At 39.8% G+C, this 20,044-nt stretch overlaps 1 protein-coding gene across 1 annotated transcript in view; it reads left to right on the forward strand.

Annotated features, from left to right (window-relative positions):
- LOC116060479 (CUB and sushi domain-containing protein 1-like) overlaps positions 1 to 20,044 on the forward strand; it is a 366,236-nt gene that overhangs the window by 197,189 nt on the left and 149,003 nt on the right. Inside the window, exons 10-14 of the mRNA XM_031314040.1 lie at positions 9,433 to 9,536; positions 9,925 to 10,037; positions 14,086 to 14,268; positions 14,498 to 14,683; positions 19,194 to 19,334. Of these exons, the coding sequence (XP_031169900.1) occupies positions 9,433 to 9,536; positions 9,925 to 10,037; positions 14,086 to 14,268; positions 14,498 to 14,683; positions 19,194 to 19,334 (727 nt within the window). The remainder of the gene's footprint in view (positions 1 to 9,432; positions 9,537 to 9,924; positions 10,038 to 14,085; positions 14,269 to 14,497; positions 14,684 to 19,193; positions 19,335 to 20,044) is intronic.

Raw genomic sequence — 20,044 nt, forward strand, 5'->3', positions numbered from 1 at the left:
CTGTATTTAAAGCTGATTCTGGTTTCCAACTTCGCCCCAGGTGTGTCTGTTTAAAACACGGACGGAGACAACTTCTCTCTTTTGATGTTTTATTTAATTAAGCAAGAGTACAAACATGGGTGTGGGTAGCTCTGCTACGTGTGTTTGTGTGTTGTCAGATCTCGAGGACACACACACACACACACACACACACACACACACAATCTCAACCGGGTAGTCATCGTTCGAACTGCGACCTCTCCTTCTTTCTCTCACTTTTTTCTCCGGGTGGTGCGCGCAGTGTGAGGTGCGTGTCCGCGCTATTCTCCGACACGTACTCACAACAATCACTCCTGATTGACGGCCTTTTGTACAACCTGTGTACTTTTTCGTTCATTTGATTTCCGATTTTGAAACAATATCCAAATTTGAAAAATGGGTCATTTTAAACCTTGTTAATATTGATGACAATGTGTTCAAACGGAAAACGTGTGTGAAATAGCAGATGGAAATTATAAAAAAGCAATCGATTCTATAATCTAGATCGGGAGTTTGACGTAGCAGCAGCAGCAAACAACTGGAAACTTCTTACAATTTTTGTCTGCTATTTCACCACTAAATTCACTATTGAGACTTTTTTTATGCGAGCAATTAACTGTGTAGAGTTTGAATATGGGCAGTTTTACAAACATTGATGGCCAACTGCACATTTTCTCCGATGTTGTCAGAAGCTTCAGTCTGACGGGACAGCCAGCTGGTGGCGGCCGGGATCGCCTCCCTGCAGGCCAGCCGGTGATGCTCACAGACACCGCTGTCAGCTGGAAGTCTCTCAATAGAATCATGGACAAGTTTATTTCCTGAAATATGGCTCGTTTTCCGTTTGTACTGTTGCTTAATTAAATAAAACATCAAAAGAGAGAAGTTGTCTCCGTCCGTGTTTTAAACAGACACACCTGGGGCGAAGTTGGAAACCAGAATCAGCTTTAAATACAGTCCTAATCTAGTCCTCACTAACACGGGCCCAATTATAGTAACTACATGAAAACTTCACTGTTGTTGCATGAAATGTCGTTTGTGTTTAGCCTACATCATCAGTTTCTATCATGTGAAATAAGAGGATAAGCCAGCCTGGTGGCCAAGCTGTAGACAGATGCTCCTCAACAGTGTGCTCCCCAGCAGTCAGCTCCCCCTGCTGTTCATAAGGTGCCTCTGCACCCCTTTCGTTTCAGACCCTCCCACCAGCCTTTGGGCCACGCCTCCTCATTTACATTGACATGTGTCAAGTCCAAATGAAAAGCCAATGTTAAATGTAAATTCAAAAGCCAAATATTAAATCCAAATGAAAATCCAATGTTAAATTGAAATCGAAAAGCTAAATATTAAATCCAAATTAAAAGCCAATGTTAAATTGAAATTCAAAAGCCAAATATTAAATCCAAATTAAAAGCCAATGTTAAATTTAAATTCAAAAGCCAAATATTAAATCCAAATGGAAAAGCTAAATGGAAAATTTAAAAAAATAATAATATTTTTAATTTGATCTAGCTTCGTTTTCTCTTTGGACTTTCAATTTCTCTTTGGACTTTCAATTTGAATTATGAATAAATATTTCCTCCATATTTTTTGTGGTACAGCTAACTAGCTTAGCTATAGCCAACAAACTGACATTAACAGTACAGCTTTATAAGCGTCGCCTTTTGGGTACTGATTTGTTTCAGAAAAAAAGCACAGGACATGTAATTTACAAACAAGATGTGTAGGCTGTAGCAGAAAGAAAGCATGCGTTTATTTCAGCTTGACTTGACTGAATTTGTGTGTGCCTGTGAATGTGTATTTCTGTGCATACAGTATGTAGCAACCTATTGGCAGTCTGTTAAAGTAGTTATCAAACTAATAGTTTGAAAGATGTTTGACAACCAAGAAATGGTTTCTGTATCCCCCTTAATACCAGTTGACGTGATCAGCACAACTGTTAATGGATTAAATATTGTGTCCTCAAAAGAATAAAATGAACATTTGAAGATTTTGACAGGGATGATGATGCATCTTTAAAAATTGACAGAAACAAATGTGTTCTTGTGAACCTTCAGGTGGAGGTGAAAAACAGAAACACATCAACAAATAAAGAACAATGGTTTATTAATGCCCCCTGTGATTTGTTGTTAGCCAGGAGTTAATACCTCAAAATGTTGTTTTGCATCTTTCTCCCATTATTTCTAGCCATTTTGGAAAGACTTAACATTGCCAGAGGCTATAAAATTCAGTGTATAATAATATAGTAAAATGCTTTCTACGAGTATGAGTCTCATATTTATTCAGCTGCATATTGAATGTAAGTTTCTGATGTAAAAAATAAACATGTTTTTTTTCTCTTAAATATCATCTTGTTTGCATATCAGTTTGCACTGTTTTAGACAGTATGTGTGTGTGTGTGTGTGTGTGTGTGTGTGTGTCTATGTGTGTGCATGTGCATGGATGCTTTCAGACATGTATGAATAAAGATTTATACAGTTATCCGTGGCTTCTTTAGCATTCCTCTCATGATGGCAGTTAATCCCTCAGATGGTCCCATATCCTTTTTCATTATTTGAACATTTGCTAGCCATTTTTATTATGATAAAGCCCGGCCAAAGGCCTAGCTATGCATAGCTGATTCTGCATGTTGAAATGGTTTTTACATCATTATCACCTGCGGTAAGGTTTTTCTTCACTGTAGTGTGATTTGCCATGTGATGGATTCTAAACCAACATCACATGTTCATTGTTTTATAATAGTCCTCTAATACACCAGAAACTCACTGATTGAAACCAGCTCTTTTCTCTTAGAGGTTTTCTGAAAACAACTGAAATCTGCCATCTCCCATTCTGTCAGGGAAATGATCTACAGCTAATAAATAATGGACAAGCAGCAAATAATAGAAAATCAGTATTACGGCATTTTAGAGCGCAAAGTAGATTGATGATCCAGTGCTGTAAGCATGCAACTATAGCCACGTACGTGCCTGCAAGTAAGGCATTAAACACCCAATTTCTCAGTGTTCAACAGCAGAAGGGTGTGTTTGCAGTGTGCAGCATGCTTAGCTCCCAGAAGTGATTTGTGTAACTATGAATGTAAAGGAGGATGCTGCTAAATAAAAGCAAGGGAGTTTTTAGTTTTTTTTTTTGTTCTTTCTCTCTGTTCCCATTCGTTAAAGATGGATTATTTTGAAATACCAATATGTCACTGTCAAATGAATTGTTTTGTGCCAACCTTTGGCATAGCAGCTTTAATTAAAGCTATAGTGCGTTGCCCCCATGAAGTAATGACAACAACACTGTCCACATGACGCAAGCCTTTGGTGGTCACGCACCACCCCCACCGCTCCCCCACTAGTTGCTAGTAGCTCAAGGAGGAAACGGTAGATTAAAAAACATTACGGACTCTTCAGAAGAGGTAATTATCTTGTAGTTTTTATGTCCTCTTTGTCTCCAAAGCTGACCGTTGCTGCTGTTCTTTCTCAGCGGTGACCTAAAAGGCATCACTCAAGCTTCTGCGCGCAAAAGTTGCCGGCACCATTTTGTAAACATAGCCATACTGAGAAATACAGAGAGAGTTTTGTGGAGCTGATAGGCTTCATTGGCTTTGTATCAACTTATTTAGCAATGGCTTGAATGTAACGGATGTTCATTATTTAAAAAATAGTTGCACACTATAGGTTTAAATACGATAGAGACACTGGTTGTCTCTCTCTCAGGCTGGTTTTATCCTTAGTACTCGCACGTTTTAGAACAAAATATTTCCTTCCACATTTAATGCCTCCTGCTACAAATAAAACACGACTCCATCCTCCACCAACTTTTTAGCTCTTTCAACTAATTATTAGGGGTCCAAGCCCGAGTCTGTAAGAACGGGCAATAGCAAAGCTATGCCGTTCATACAGCAGGGCTGTAGAACCCTATTGTTTTTCTACTGATTATTTTTCATTTTTAGGGGTCCAAGCCCGAGTCTGTAAGAACCGGCAATAGCAAAGCTATGCCGTTCGTACAGCAGGGCTGTAGAACCCTATTGTTTTTCTACTGATTTTTCATCATAATTATTATTCTTCTCCGCGTAAAACTCCGACTACAGCCTAAACCGTACATGGTGGGGGGTTGCCGTTTTCAGGACTAGTCCCAAACGCCGCAAGGACCTCAGGCACAAACATTCACCCACTTCCACCACTAGGTGGCGCTATAGCAGAAAAAACGCGTTTGGCCCTATAACTCCCACACCGTACACCTCACATTTAAAAACCATATATCCATGCGTTCCCTGGATCCAACTGAATCACGTGATATAGGCCACGCCCATTTCCGCCTAGACTTTTATGCGTGAAAAATCGCAATTTATCAAAAACCTACTTTTTCGAACTCCTCCTAGACCGTGCGACCGATCTGCACGAAACTTGGACCGTAGCATCTCCAGACCGACCTGACAAAAAGTTAATAAAAAGAATTTTGATAGGACAAAAATTGCGCATATTACGCACGAACAAATTTGTGTAGCTAACTATGAAAACACCAACTTTCCCATATCTCGGCCAAAATAAATGCTATCAACGCCAAACTTTAGATTCTTGTTTGCCATGACCCTCTGGAGGTGCCCCACGCGTTTTACGAAGATTGGTCACTAGGGGGCACTACAAGTACAAAAAGTTTATATCTCATGAACGGCTCATCTGATTTTTACAAAATTTGATGGGCACCATCTAGGGACACTTCTGAGGCCATGTCTAGAGTGGGGTACTGAGGGGTCAAAGTGGGCGTGGCCTATGGGACCCAAGTCTAGATTCACCACTTACACTAATGTGAACAACTTTAAATTTACAGGGTAGATAGACAATGGGTCATGGACCACACCTACCAAAAATTACACATGTGGACCACTAGGTGGCGCTATAATGTTTTTTTGCCTTTATCTCCCACATTACACATCGCACATTAGAACACCATACATCGACGTGTTCCTTGAATCAAGCTGAATCACATGATATAGGCCACGCCCATTTTTGCTTAAAATCTTTTTCGCAAAATCGCGCAATGCGCAAAACCAACTTTTTCGAACTCATCCTAGGCCGTGCGACGGATCAGCTCGAAACCTGGTAGGTAGCATCTCCAGATGGACCTGACCAAAAGTTACTCAAGGAATTTTGCTACGTTAAAGTATGCGCATTTGACGACCAAACAAATTTTCATAGCTAGCTACCACACACGTATCATATCATATCTCGGCCAAATTAAAAGTTATCAGCAAGGAACTTGGGATCCTTGTTCAACATGCCACTACGACGCTCTGTACCAAATTTGGCGAAGATCGGCCTTCAGGGGGCGCTATAAGCAACGTTTATTTGTTTTGGCCAATGACTCAATGCATTTAAATGGGAAAATTTGCAATTGCAATATCTCTGCCACGGTAAAAGCAATCACCACGAAACTTGTGGTGCTCGTTCGGCATGTGGCTCTGAGGCGCTGTACCAAATTTGGCGAAGATCGGCCTTTAGGGGGCGCTATAAGCAACGTTTATTTGTTTTGGCCAATGACTCAATGCATTTAAATGGGAAAATTTGCATATGCAATATCTCTGCCACGGTAAAAGCAATCACCACGAAACTTGTGGTGCTCGTTCGGGATACGGCTCTGAGGCGCTGTACCAAATTTGCCATTAGGGGGCGCTATAATCAACGTAGACCAGTTTTGGCCCTTTTACTCAATTTTAATGGGATATTTGCAATGGAAATATACCACAGACCTTGCAGCTCACACTTCTTAATATTTACTGATGTTTGCCTCCTACCGTTAGGTTTTTGTTTTCATTTTTGCGTGCTCCTTTGGTTTTTTACAATAAACAAACTTCTTAACCCACCTGACAAAGTTTCTACAACCTTCACAGTGGACAAATGCAACTCTTTTCTCTCACTTTTTAAATCCAATATCAACACCATTCATAGGCGGCGATACCGTGCAATTAAACATTGCAATTGGTGCTAAGTGGAGCACCTGTCGTAGCGTGATCGGTTAAGTCGGTGGCATCGATGCTTAATTTCCCACGAAGCACCCACGGAGGAAAACATAAATCGGCGCCTATGACGCCATTTACAACAACTTGACCGCCTCCCCTGCTCCTTCAACAACCACACCTGCCTCCCCCCTCCACCCTCTCGGTCACTCTCTCATTTTTCTCCGCTGTCTCCCGCGGTCAGGGGGGTTAAGAAGTTTGTTTGTTGTAGAGCATTCTTAAAGGCGGTCCGTACACGCTTGGAGGCGAACCGTCGACCGCTACGTTTGCGACGGCGACGTACCGCAGACGTCGCGGCTCGCGCCTCTCGACGTTTAGCGCCGTTTGCCTCCCCGCCGCCCGGCTTCGGGTTCCGCTTCCGCGCCTTCCCCCGGGCGTCGGGGGCGACTGGCGTGGGTGGCTTGGACCCCGTCATAACTGCTTGCAGTTCTAGTCATCATTATTATTCTTCTCCGCCTAAAACTCCGACTACAGCCTAAACCGTACATGGTGGGGGGTTGCCGTTTTCAGGACTGGTCCCAATCTCCGCAAGGACCTCAGGCGCAAAAACTGACCCACTACCACCACTAGGTGGTGCTATGGCAGAAAAAACGCGTTTGGCCCTATAACTCCCACACCGTACACCTCACATTTAAAATCCATATATCCACGTGTTCCCTGGATCCAACTGAATCACGTGATATAGGCCACGCCCATTTCCGCCTAGACTTTTATGCGTGAAAAATCGCGATTTATCAAAAACCTACTTTTTCGAACTCCTCCTAGACCGTGCGACCGATCTGCACGAAACTTGGACTGTAGCATCTTCAGACCGACCTGACAAAAAGTTAATAAAAATATTTTTAATAGGATAAAAATTGCGCATATTACGCATAAACAAATTTGTGTAGCTAACTATGAAAACACCAACTTTGCCATATCTCAGCCAAAATGAAGGCTATCAACGCCAAACTTTAGATTCTTGTTTGTCATGACCCTCTGGAGGTCCCCCATGCGTTTTACGAAAATTGGTCACTAGGGGGCGCTCCAAGTACAAAAAGTTTATATCTCATGAACGGCTCATTAGATTTTTACAAAATTTGATGGGTACCATCTAGAGACACTCCTGAGGCCATGTCTAGAGTGGGGTACTGAGGGGTCAAAGTGGGCGTGGCCAATGGGACCCAAGTCTAGATTCACCACTTACACTAATGTGAACAACTTTAAATTTACAGGGTAGATAAAGAATGGGTAATGGACCACACCTACCAAAAAGTACACATGTGGACCACTAGGTGGCGCTATAATGTTTTTTTGCCTTTAACTCCCACATTACACATCACACATTAGAAAACCATATATCCACGTGTTCCTTGAATCAAGCTGAATCACATGATATAGGCCACGCCCATTTTTGCTTAAAATCTTTTTCGCAAAATCGCGCAATGCGCAAAACCAACTTTTTTGAACTCGTCCTAGGCCGTGCGACGGATCAGCTCGAAACCTGGTAGGTAGCATCTCCAGATGGACCTGACCAAAAGTTACTCAAGGAATTTTGCTACGTTAAAGTATGCACATTTGACGACCAAACAAATTTTCATAGCTAGCTACCACACACGTATCATATCATATCTCGGCCAAATTAAATGTTATCAGCAAGGAACTTGGGATCCTTGTTCAGCATGCCACTGTCATGCTCTGTACCAAATTTGGCGAAGATCGGCCTTTAGGGGGCACTATAAGCAACGTTTATTTGTTTTGGCCAATGACTCAATGCATTTAAATGGGAAATTTGCATATGCAATATCTCTGCCACGGTAAAAGCAATCACCACAAAACTTGTGGTGCTCGTTCGGCATGCGGCTCTGAGGCGCTGTACCAAATTTGGCAAAGATCGGCCATTAGGGGGCGTGTAATCAACGTAGACCAGTTTTGGCCCTTTTACTCAATTTTAATGGGATATTTGCAATGGAAATATACCACAGACCTTGCAGCTCACACTTCTCAATATTTACTGATGTTTGCCTCCTACCGTTAGGTTTTGGTTTACATTTTTGCGTGCTCCTTTGGTTTTTTACAATAAACAAACTTCTTAACCCACCTGACAAAGTTTCTACAACCTTCACAGTGGACAAATGCAACTCTTTTCTCTCACTTTTTAAATCCAAAATCAACACCATTCATAGGAGGCGATACCGTGCAATTAAACATTGCAATTGGTGCTAAGTGGAGCGTCTGTCATAGCGTGATTGGTTATGTCGGTGGCATTGATGCTTAATTTCCCACGAAGCACCCACGGAGGAAAACATAAATCGGCGCCTATGACGCCATTTACAACAACTTGACCACCTCCCCTGCTCCTTCAACCACCACACCTGCCTCCCCCCTCCACCCTCTCGGTCACTCTCTCATTTCTCTCTGCTGTCTCCCGCGGTCAGGGGGGTTAAAAAGTTTGTTTGTTGTAGAGCATTCTTAAAGGTGGTCCGTACACGCTTGGAGGTGAACCTTTGACCGCTACGTTTGCAACAGCGACGTACCGCAGACGTCGCGCCTCGCGCCTCTCGATGTTTAGCGCCGTTTGCCTCCCCGCCGCCCGGCTTCGGGTTCCGCTTTCGCGCGCTCCCCCGGGGCGTCCGGGGCGACTGGCGTGGGTGGCTTGGGCCCCGTCATAACTGCTTGCAGTTCTAGTTTTCTTTGTACTTTAAATAAACAGAGATAGCCTATGTTGTGTGATTTCCCCATTGCATGATTTAATTCACTTTCTGGCACATCAGGGGTCCCCCAGAATTCCTAGGTTTGATGATGCTATCAATTTCATCAGTTCTAAATACTTACATTTTTTATGTTGATTTTGCAAATGCACATTTAACAACCTATTGAAAAATATAGTACTATAGAGACTATGTTAGTGCAGCATTGTTTTACTCATGAAGGTAATTGTGAAGAACTAAAGAGCTGGCATAATAGAAGCATGCTTCATATTTTCTGCTATAAAAAGATTTTCCTCTTTGCTGTAATTTAATATTACTTAATGGCATGAAGTCAGGCTTAATTACAGTTGTCATAGGGTTGGCAGAGGCTGCCAGTATTTTCAAAAAATTATCTTTTTTTGTTTACAAAATGCTACTATTAATTTATTGTTATTAACATGCATATAGCACTTTCATTGCTCAAGAGGCAGTAGTTTGCGAAACAAAACGCCCATTTCAATACTAGGCTTTCACATTTCCCAAGCAATATTAATCATTATTTTCTATTGCTGGATTTTGTGGGGGGTGTGGGGTTAGGGGGGTGGGGGGGAGGAAGCATGATACCATCCCTGCATGAATTGATAATAAATCCCTCACTGTTTTTTTTGTTTCATTTTGAATTTGTCTGTATTCTCACCTTTCCTCATCATCTGTGTTCATAACAGTATTTTTTCTCATTTTGTTTTTTAGGTGATAAAGCTGTCATTTGAAGAGTTTGACCTGGAAAGAGGATATGACACACTAACTGTAGGAGATGGAGGGAAGATAGGAGACACTCGGAGGGTACTCTATGTGTAAGCACCACTTATGTGTTCTGGCCTATATTATAGTAATATTGACAAGCAACAGTATAGAACATGTATGGGGGTAATGGGGGCAATTGGAGACACATGGACGCTATTGTGCAGGTACACACTATATATATTGGATTGCTTTATCAACTTACAATGTTAAAGGTGTAATTGTTGTACACTCAACTACATGGAAAAACAAGGAATGTGGATACAGTGTGCATACAATGATATACACCAATCATAGATTAGTCCATTTAACCATTATGTCATTTTAGATTTGTAAATAATTAAAGTCTCTTTTAAGTCAAAAGTAGAAAGTGATAAACCAGTAATGCTTATTACAAGTTTGTGTTAATGTGCATGTATTTGTGTGGATGTGTGTGTTTAGACTTACCGGTTCCAGTGTCCCTGACCTCATCGTTAGCCTGTCCAATCAAATGTGGCTCCACCTGCAGTCAGATGATACAATTGGCTCAGCGGGGTTCAAGGCAGTCTATGAAGGTATGCTTTTCTTTGCAATGAATGCAACAACAAGAACTTTTTAGCCATGCTTTTCTTTCTCTCTTTCTCGTTGTCTCTGAAACACATACTCTCTCTCTCTCTCACACACACACACACACACACACACACACACACACACACACACACACACACATAAACAGATATACGCTCACATAATGGAGTGTGAAAGTCATTGCGTTGCTGACGGGCTTATTCAATAGTGAACACAACTGTTCTGTCCTTGTGTAAACATGTGAGTGTGTGTGCGGCTGTGCATTTCAGGAAGGTAATAAATGAATTATGAGTCAATCAGCTGATCGTTTTGCTTGGTTATTTTTCATATTATAGCAAAGCTGACACTGATAGAGAGATAAAGATGGTGTCACAGTGAGTGAAGGTGAGAGGGAGAGATATAGATGTACCTGTAAATACTTATTATTTAGAACAATCCATTTATTTTTTATTATTTATATATTTGATTACATACTGCATCTCACCATGCCAATGCAGCTCCTTAAATTGACTTGAACTAAATGGAAGTGAACTAAATTGAATTCACTTGAGACAAAGAGTGAGACAGGTAATTTGATAAACGTGAAGACAGAGGAAGAGGGACAACAAGAAATTGACGGAGTGGGACAGAAGGAGACAAAATGACAAATTGAGTGAGTAGAAATAAACTGTCTCAGAGAGATGGAGGGAGTGTGAGAGAGGAGGTGAGAGTGAGAGGTATGAAGGTTGTGCTCTTGGTTCTGCTTAGCTACGTTTGATGTCCGGGGTCAGTTACTGTTCAAAGGAATCGGCACAGTGCATTGTAGCCATAGAAACTGCGTACAACTTAACAAAAAAAACATTTTAAGTGGAGAGATTTAACTTGGAAAAACCAAATTTGTTTTTTCATCACGCCCAAGATTACTAGCAAACACACGAATACTCAACAACCCTGCTGGAGACAATGCAATCATATGGATCCGAACCATACGCACGTGTTTTGGAGCTGCAGGAAAATACAACCTTTCTGGAATCGTATACACTCGGTGCTATGTGAGGTACTAGGTTAGATCATCCCCCAAACCTGTCTTGTTCTATACCTGGGATATTTGGAAGGATCTGTGCATAAAGGAGACCAATATTTGGTCAAGATTCTGCTTGCTGCCGCAAAAAAGGCCATCACTAAGAACTGGCTCCAGACTGATGCACCTGAACACTGACAATGGCTTATCAATATCAGTGACATTTAAATGATGAATAAACTCATACATAGATTACAAACTATGGAACACTCATTTTCTAAAGGCTGGAATAAATGGCTAATGTACTTGGCAAAAAAAGAGACATAAGAGTAAAATATTGCTTGTAATGTCCCCCAACAGGCACTGTTCTCCCTTAATTTCCTTACTTCCATCCTTTACTCTCTATTGTTCTCTTTCCATCTTTAACTATACTTCAAAAAAGCAATAAAGGAAAATTACAAAAAAAAACATTTTAAGGCACATATACACACACATGACAATATGTGCATGTGTATGTGAGAAGGAATGAAAAGAAGAAACAAACAAACAAATGGTAGTTAATAACCTCTAGATGATCTTGTAGTTTCAGTTTTCCCCAGGCTAGCAGAACAACCGGCTGTGGTGTGTTTTGTGTGTGTGTCCTTGCATGTGTATCTATGTAATGCTGTCATATCATATAATGTTACACAGTTTGATCAGTGTTACCCCCTGAGAGCTCTTGGGTTTTCAGCCCTGCAGAAAAACCCAACATGTGTGTGTGTGTGTGTGTGTGTGTGTGTGTGTGTGTGTGTGTGTGTGTGTAGCTTTTGAATGATGTCATATTACACTTGTCAATCACTGTGCGTTTTTGTGTGCATGTTGGGAGAGAAAAAAAACAGTGAGTTAATATCTCAAACACACACTGCCCATTATAATAATTGAAGCTTTCAGTAAAATGCGGCTGCCAAGTTTTCAGTTTGATGGCAATTGGTTGTGAAAAGAGTAACGATGTACATAATGTACTCATTTTTTCTTCATCAAAGTACTGAAAATTAGCATTGAATGTCTTCAAGATTATTTTGCAGAATCAAAAGTATCAGTGAGATTGTTACTTTATAAAACATGGTGCATCTGGATACCTTCAGTATAATGCAGTATAATGATTGCTGTTTGACAGCTCATGTTCAGGTTTTACACAAGCAGTTTACACTTCCTGCATACAAATGTGATGATAGCATAACTTTCTCATAACAACCTCACAGACTGTAAATTGTTCATTGTGATTGATTACCTACGTAAGCATTTTCCGTTCATTGCATGTATGTAATTATACTGTACTTGTATGAAGTGAAACCAAACGTGGTTGTAATCTAAACCTTTGTGTGTGTGTGTGTGTCAATGGGCTAAAACACACAAAATGTGTTTAGATCCCCGTAAAATGCTGTATTGAATTGTAAATCTAGGTACTGCACTTCTGTAAACTTTGAAAGAAAGGAAAGGAAAAAAATGACAGAAATAAAAGAAAACAGAAAAAAAGAAAAATTAATAGCTAACTAAAAAAAGACAAAATAGTGAGCGAAAGAACAAGTTCCCACCATAGTTACAGCCTTACCAAGGGCTCAAGATCGCTGATATTCATCCTGACACGTCAACTGTGTGACAGCTAGCTCTGGGCCACACACATATTCCTGCCACTTCTTTCTTTGAGTATTCTATTCTTGTGGGTGTACTTACATCCCAACAAATAGTAAAAGTGTAGAAACACACACACACACACACACACACACACACACACACACACACACACAAACACACACACACACACACACACACACACACTCACACACACACACACACACACACACACACACACACACACACACATTGCTCACCTTGAGATGTATTTGCCCAAAGCGAATCCAGGAGCATGGTGGAGTATGTGTTACAAGCTGACAGACGTCTGGTAGAATGTCAAATTTTAAAGTAGGGGAAAGAGGGAAGGGCAGTGGATAAAACCACACTATCATTATGGGAAAAAGGGATTAAAAAAAGACTGACACAATGAATGGAATATGATTGCAGGCCAGTTCGGCAGTACTGCTAATGTGACACTCATGCCAATAAAGCACAGTGTATTGAATCAGATTGAGAGAGTGGGAGCGATAACAAGAAAATTGAGCACAGTGGGAGAGAAGGACAATTTGAAAGGAGGACAGGCAGAAACAGAAAGGGAAAGATAAAGAAAGAAGGAGAGAAAGAACGTGTGTTTGGGAAGCAGTTATATGTTATACAATGTCTTTTACCTCCTGCTGGTTTCCTAACAAGAGTATGCATGGATCAGTGTGTGTGTTTGCATCTTCCTGTGTGCCTCCACTATTTGTTTTGCCTTTCACAATTAAAGCTGGATTACACTATAATTACACTGATGACAATTAGCTGTTAGAAGGGAATCAATAAAATGAATTTGACATAGGTTGTATTTCTTAACACAGCAATGTAGAATAATAGACTCGGCATGTTCACCCTTTTGCCTCTCCATACAGACGTAATAACTTTGCTGCTAGTCCTTCTTTTAAGAATCGTCAGTTCTTACCATTTGTCAACCTGTTGACAACCAGCACTGCTGCCAGCTGTCTCCCAAAGAAAGTAGCTATTGCATACGTTTTAAGTATGGCCTTTGTGTTCAGACAGCATAAGTAGTCTGTTCACAGGCAGCAGACTCATTCAATGATACACCCACATTAATCTTAACCCTAGCCACAAGTCTGAAAAAGGTTGTAAAAAGTCATAGCTTAGTGACAATGATGTAAAATGTGCAACTTGGACAGCCAGCAATATATGTGAGAAGGAACATAGCTACATTAATGTAAATACCACATACTGAATGTTCAGATTTGACTCACCGACTATCTAAAAATCATGTATGCATGTTATTGCTATTTAACCCCACCTCACAAGCAAAAAACAGGCAACCCCTTATCTGAATGTCACTATGTCGCATGTTGACATTAATTATCAGCATATAAACATGACTGCCTGTGTCGGTGTCGTTACAGAGATCGAACGGGGAGGCTGTGGTGATCCTGGGGTGCCGGCATTTGGTCGCCGTAGCGGTGATCGCTTTCAACATGGTGACGCGTTGACCTTCTTTTGCCAGTCGGCCTTTGAACTAGTGGGAGAGAGGACCATCACATGCCAGCACAATAACCAGTGGTCTGGCAATAAGCCCAGTTGTATTTGTAAGTACACATATTTTTACATATTTATACAGACATATTTAGGTCTGTGTTAAATGTTTTCCCGTAATTCTTTTTCATCCTAATTTTCCATGATCCTTTTTTCTTTCTTACCTACTGCGATATCTACTGTATGTATTTGTCTTTGTTTTTGCTGGCATTCTTACCCAATGAAAGGTCAACTTAACCTCTTTCCTTCCTGCCTTTCTTCCTTTGTTCTTTCTGTTTGTAGTCTCATGTTTCTTCAATTTTACGGCTCCATCAGGGACTATATTGTCCCCGAACTACCCAGAGGAGTATGGGAACAACCTGAACTGTGTGTGGTTGATTATCTCTGAACCGGGCAGCCGCATTCATCTTCTCTTCTCTGACTTTGACCTGGAGCCACAGTTTGACTGGTTGGTGATCAAAGATGAAGGTAAATGGTTCTTAATATATCACCATATTTTTAAAAGCTTAGTTCCTCAAGTAACACCTCAGAATATGCTAATTAGCAATTGCTGAAATATGGATGTTCATGTATAGTATATACAACTGAAATGGTAAAAATGGTCAAATAATTTGGGGGGCCATTCTTTCTCAACTAGTCAACTTAGTCTATAACAAGCAGGTAAAGAGAAGTTCTGATTGGATTTGGTTGATGAATGACAAGCTGGCAAACTGGACGGATAGTTGTCATGCTTTATTTTATTGTGCACTTTTCCACCACACAGAGGGCAATTAGATCACTGTTCCCTATTGAAATACAATGTATTTATTTAAATGAATCAGATAAAGTCAAGGTTTGACTGGCTGGTCATTAAAGATGAAGTTGTGTTTAATCAGCTGGCTGTAAACCTGTCCGTCTGCAGGGATGTTTTTCTGGAGCAGTGTTTTGAAAATTGCAGGGCAATTAGTGCTGTTGCACTGGGCAAACTGAAATTAAAGTTGCCACTTCAAAGTCTTCCAGTTTGTTCTGCTTGGTGGTAGATCACTGTTGTCACATGGAAACCACAATGTTTGTCTTCTTTTCAGAAATTAAGACAAAGAAAGTCTAAAAGACCTCTGTAAACTTTATTGTCAGATTGAGAAAGTTAGGTTAGGTAAAGTTAGGATCAGTATTCACTAATATGGCATCCAATAAATAGTTACTAATTAGTGTTTAGAAGGTTAACTACTATATCTGCCTAATTTAAAACTGCTTTTCATAATCACACTGAATATATTTATGAATCAATTTGAACACAACTCAGCATTACAACGGTACTTCAATTTTAAATAGTTGATAAAAATGTAGATTTGGGAAGTTGTTTGAATAGGCAGTAATACGCACTTAGATAACCAGATCACTTCTCAAGTGTTGCTTATTCATATTTGCTAATATGCATTGCTGACTAATGGCATTGTCTTATATTCTGTCCTTATGTCACACATTCAAATGTAAAACATTTAGATCCTTATCAACAATTTTGCTGCTATGTAGCCAATGTGGTGACCTAGTCTGCTGTTATGCCTTTGCAAAATGCATACATGAAAAAGTAGATGTTTTACTCTGGATGGAAAATAAATCTGCATCCTAAAGCAGTAAGATAAAAGTTTCTCTGTATTAGAGAAACCAAAGTGTTTTTCCATTTACCAAGGAGTTTATGTGACCTTGACACTCATGCCTTTGTCTTCTTTTTTTATCCCTGGATAATAGAACATTGAAATAGAAACAAATGGCAAGCAAAAGTGAACAGAGCAACCACAGTAATAACCAACCCATAAATCTCCTGAGCTGGGAAACAGTAGTATTCAATCTAGCCCAAAAATCTGATAAAGCTTCAAGGTATGCATTTGAACAGTACATCAATGGTTAACATATTCAGAAAGCCATTGCTGTCATCTAATACAAGAGAACATAGTGATAGACTGTTACAAAAGGCTTTTCTCTAAATCTCTCCTCTAAGATAAGACAACGTAGGACCTTGTCACTCTTTCAGCTATTGTCACATTGCTTCTCTTTCCACTCCTGGTCTCTTGTCTATCAATGCAATAATGAACAAGTTAAAGAGCTTTTGGGTTGCTGAAGAACAAAGAGACTGGCACTTTGCAAATCAGTCACTGTGTAGCTTAATTGAGTCTAAGTGCATTGGATCCAAAACTCCACGTCAAGGAGGGAATAAAAAGAAAAGTTTCTGTGGCAGTATTGGTGAGGAATCCCAATTTCAGATAGAGTGTGTTTTATTAAGTGTTTTATTACTGAAGTGTTTTTGTAGCTCACTTTCTGTCCCTTGCAGGGTTGCCAACTCACACTGCTTGTCATTGCACCTTTTTGTAGTTGGATTCTCAAGATGATTTTCAATATTACTTTCAATAAAGTGTATGTGCTTAACAATGCCATCTAAAACACACTGCAGTTGATCATGCTGATTGCTCTCTGTTATGTTTTAAGGATTGGATGGATTTTATTAAGACTGGTAAAAATATGAAACAGTGGCAATACCATGCTTTTCATCCATTATCAATACCACCATCTTCAACTATTTTAAGGTGTGTAAATAATTCTGGTGTATCTGATCTGATATTGTACATATCCTTAAAATATCTAATACACAATTAATACTGTATAAATACTGTTTTTGAGGTTTGCTCAATATAATGTCACACAATGAATACATTCAATGACCAGAAGAAGTAAGTCTCACATTGGCATTGCAAAAGCACCTATTTTAGCTATTTCTCCTACCCATGCTAAACTGCAGGTGTCTGCTAGACTCCTGGTGGGCCACCAGCAACAACAATCATTGTGTTAGTTCTGGCAGTGAAATTAAGTTGTGCATGCCGATAGCTCATCAGCATCAGTTTATAATCACCAATCACACTCAAAATACATTTACAATTGCATTCATTCAAGACAATAAGGTGTTTTTGTAATCTCACAACAATGTCTCTCACTTACTCTTGATCATTTTGGCGCTGCTGCTGGTGGTAAATCTGTTTATTTCTACCTGCTACAAACTGCTGTTACTGGCTGCGGCGATTGATTTCTCCATCAACCACCTCAGCCTCCTCCTGTTCAAGTGTCTTATCACCATATTTGGGGATGACATTTCCTTCCTTGTGCATTATGTTTATTCCATATCTCACTGATATGGGCCTGCTCGGTTGTGTTCTGTGTAGCCCTTTAGGGTTTTATTACGCTCCCTACTGAATCTCTCGCTGCCAGTTGGATCATTTGGGAGCACCCTCACGAGCAGAGTGTATTCTGCTTAAAAAAGTGAGGAGCCATTTGTTGCAGTAAATGGTCCTATGCTGTGACACAAATGTCTCAGACAGAAATGAGGTGATGCATGGTTACAGCTATACAGGCCAGTAGGGGAGGTGTAATGGTTTCGGGGCCATTGAATTGGTGTACAGTGGGTCCTTTAATGGCTATAGAGCGATGCCTTAATGCCAGAGCATACCTTTACATAGCAGCCAGGTTCAGGCATTCATTGCAATCATGTACCCCCAAAGGGATGATGGGTACTTTGAACAAGATAATGCTCCCTGCCATGACAGAATTGTCCAAGAACGCATGGTTCAAGACACATTCAGGTGAAATAACATTAATGACCTGGACACTACAATCCCCTGATATCAGTCTCTTTGGGATTTACTCAAATGCAGCATCTGTAGAAAAGAGCATCAACCTTAGGCAGTTATGTGAAGCACTCATGTCTGTCTGGTTTGATTTAACACCAGAACCAGACGGATCCCTTGCTGAGTCACTGCTGAGACATGTGGGAGCTGTTATTAGGGCTAAAGGTGGTCCAATGTGGCGCAGAACAGGAGTCTGTATTTTTCAGGTCACTAAGTGTATATTTTGTCTGTAAAGTTAGAAATAAAGTTCGAGCTAGGTATCAGCAGGATAATCAAATTTGATTTAAGTTTAAAGAGTCATGATTCAGTTTCATCTGACATTAATAAGATGGTTCATGAAATAATCCTGTATTAATGTACAGCTACATGTATACATTATAATCCCACTTTGGAAGACTGCCTACTTTTACTTTTCTTTTTTTCTTAATAGTTACCATGCAGATTTAGAATATACAGTCAACATGAGATGATAACAAAAAATAACACTGATGGATAAACATCTCCAAAATGCCATCTTTCTACTACTTTCAACTATGACAAATAGCATTGTTTTAGCACATTTGTCATTTTAACATCAATCCCAAACATCTCAAAAAAAAAAAACTAAACCTGTAGAGAAGCAAGTTATCCTGAGACACAAAGCTTTCAATGACATAGACAATGTAACTCACTGCTAATGTTGAAACTCCTAACAGGGTAATAAAGAAGTCAAACTGGGCTCCACCAGCAAGTAGCTACAATATTTTAATACAACATACAATGTCAATATGTGTTACTCTAAAAGGAAACATTCTTAGGCATATTTTGCTGCTAATACTTGTTTACATTTCTTAAATAAGATTTTGAATTCAGGTCTTGTTATGGATTAGTCCTCCATTTTGTTACTGACAGTGCTACAGAACTGAACGAAGTGAATTGAATGGGTTCTTTTCACTCCATTAAATTCTTTAATCTGACTGACAGGCAGATGATGGACTAATAGTGCTAGCCATTGTGCAACCAAAACAACCCTTTTCTCTGGTGATTTCTATAATGTGTACATTGTTTGCATTTGTCTGCAAAATAACTTCAAAACAACATATTAGGATTTGCTAACTTTAAAAAAGATCTGAAGAACTATTGAATCATCTCAAAGTTATTTTTTTCCCACCACCAATAACATTTAATACATCTCTTTAGGTCTCTTGGGTTGTTTTATTTTATTCCTTTTACAGGAGTCCTTCACTTTCCTAGTATGTCCTTGGCCTAATGTTATTCAGATGGAATTAGATAAGCACCATTAAAACGTGTCTGTTAAAGATTGTTTTAACTCTGTTCTATTTTAGGACTGTCTGAGCCACAAACATTTGGAACATTCTCAGGAAAAGATGTTCCATCACAGATCGCCTCGAATGGACACATCATGAGACTGGAATTTCAATCTGATCATTCTAATACTGGAAAAGGCTTCAATATCAGCTACACCAGTATGTACCACCTACCTACCTATATATCTGTGTCTGTCTGTCTATCTGTGTCTGTATCTGCATGCGACAAAATCAAACCTAAAATGGTTTAAACACTGTTATTTGTATTGTACATTAGTGTGCCCATTTTGTTGTGTATCGGTGTATTTTTCTTACTCCTGTAGTTATCCAGTCAAACGTCAGCATGACATCATGTTTGAGATGTTTCCAGAGCCGATACAATGGAGTTTTGATAGCAGAAAATTGTTCGACAATCTAAAAATGACAGCAGTAAACATGAGCAGCAGATTTTTGAGGTCAGCTCATCAGAATGGAGGAGAAAGGGCTTCTTGCTAGATACAGCAGTTTGTGACAGTGTATGATCAAACACAAAGAGATAAAAACAGAAAAGTTTGTTTATAATAGATGGTCTTACCTTTTTGTAAAGCAACTTCAACCTACGGTCTCACTCTTGCCGTGTCATTGCTATTCTGCTTGACTTATCATCTGTGTTTATGTCTTACTCATGCTTTACTTAAACATGTCCCATTGTCAGCTTTGAACCTGAAAGCTAAACTAAGCTGAACTAGTTGTGCATGACTGACTCTGATTAATTCTCTCTGATTTCCGTGCAGTTTTGCACCATTTCACACACTGCCTAACAAATGACCTTGTCTCTGACTCTTCCTTGAGAGATTACATTTGACAAATCAACATACTAAATTATATTT

Source organism: Sander lucioperca, chromosome 3, assembly GCF_008315115.2.
Source record: "Sander lucioperca isolate FBNREF2018 chromosome 3, SLUC_FBN_1.2, whole genome shotgun sequence".
Classification (NCBI taxonomy): domain Eukaryota; kingdom Metazoa; phylum Chordata; class Actinopteri; order Perciformes; family Percidae; genus Sander; species Sander lucioperca.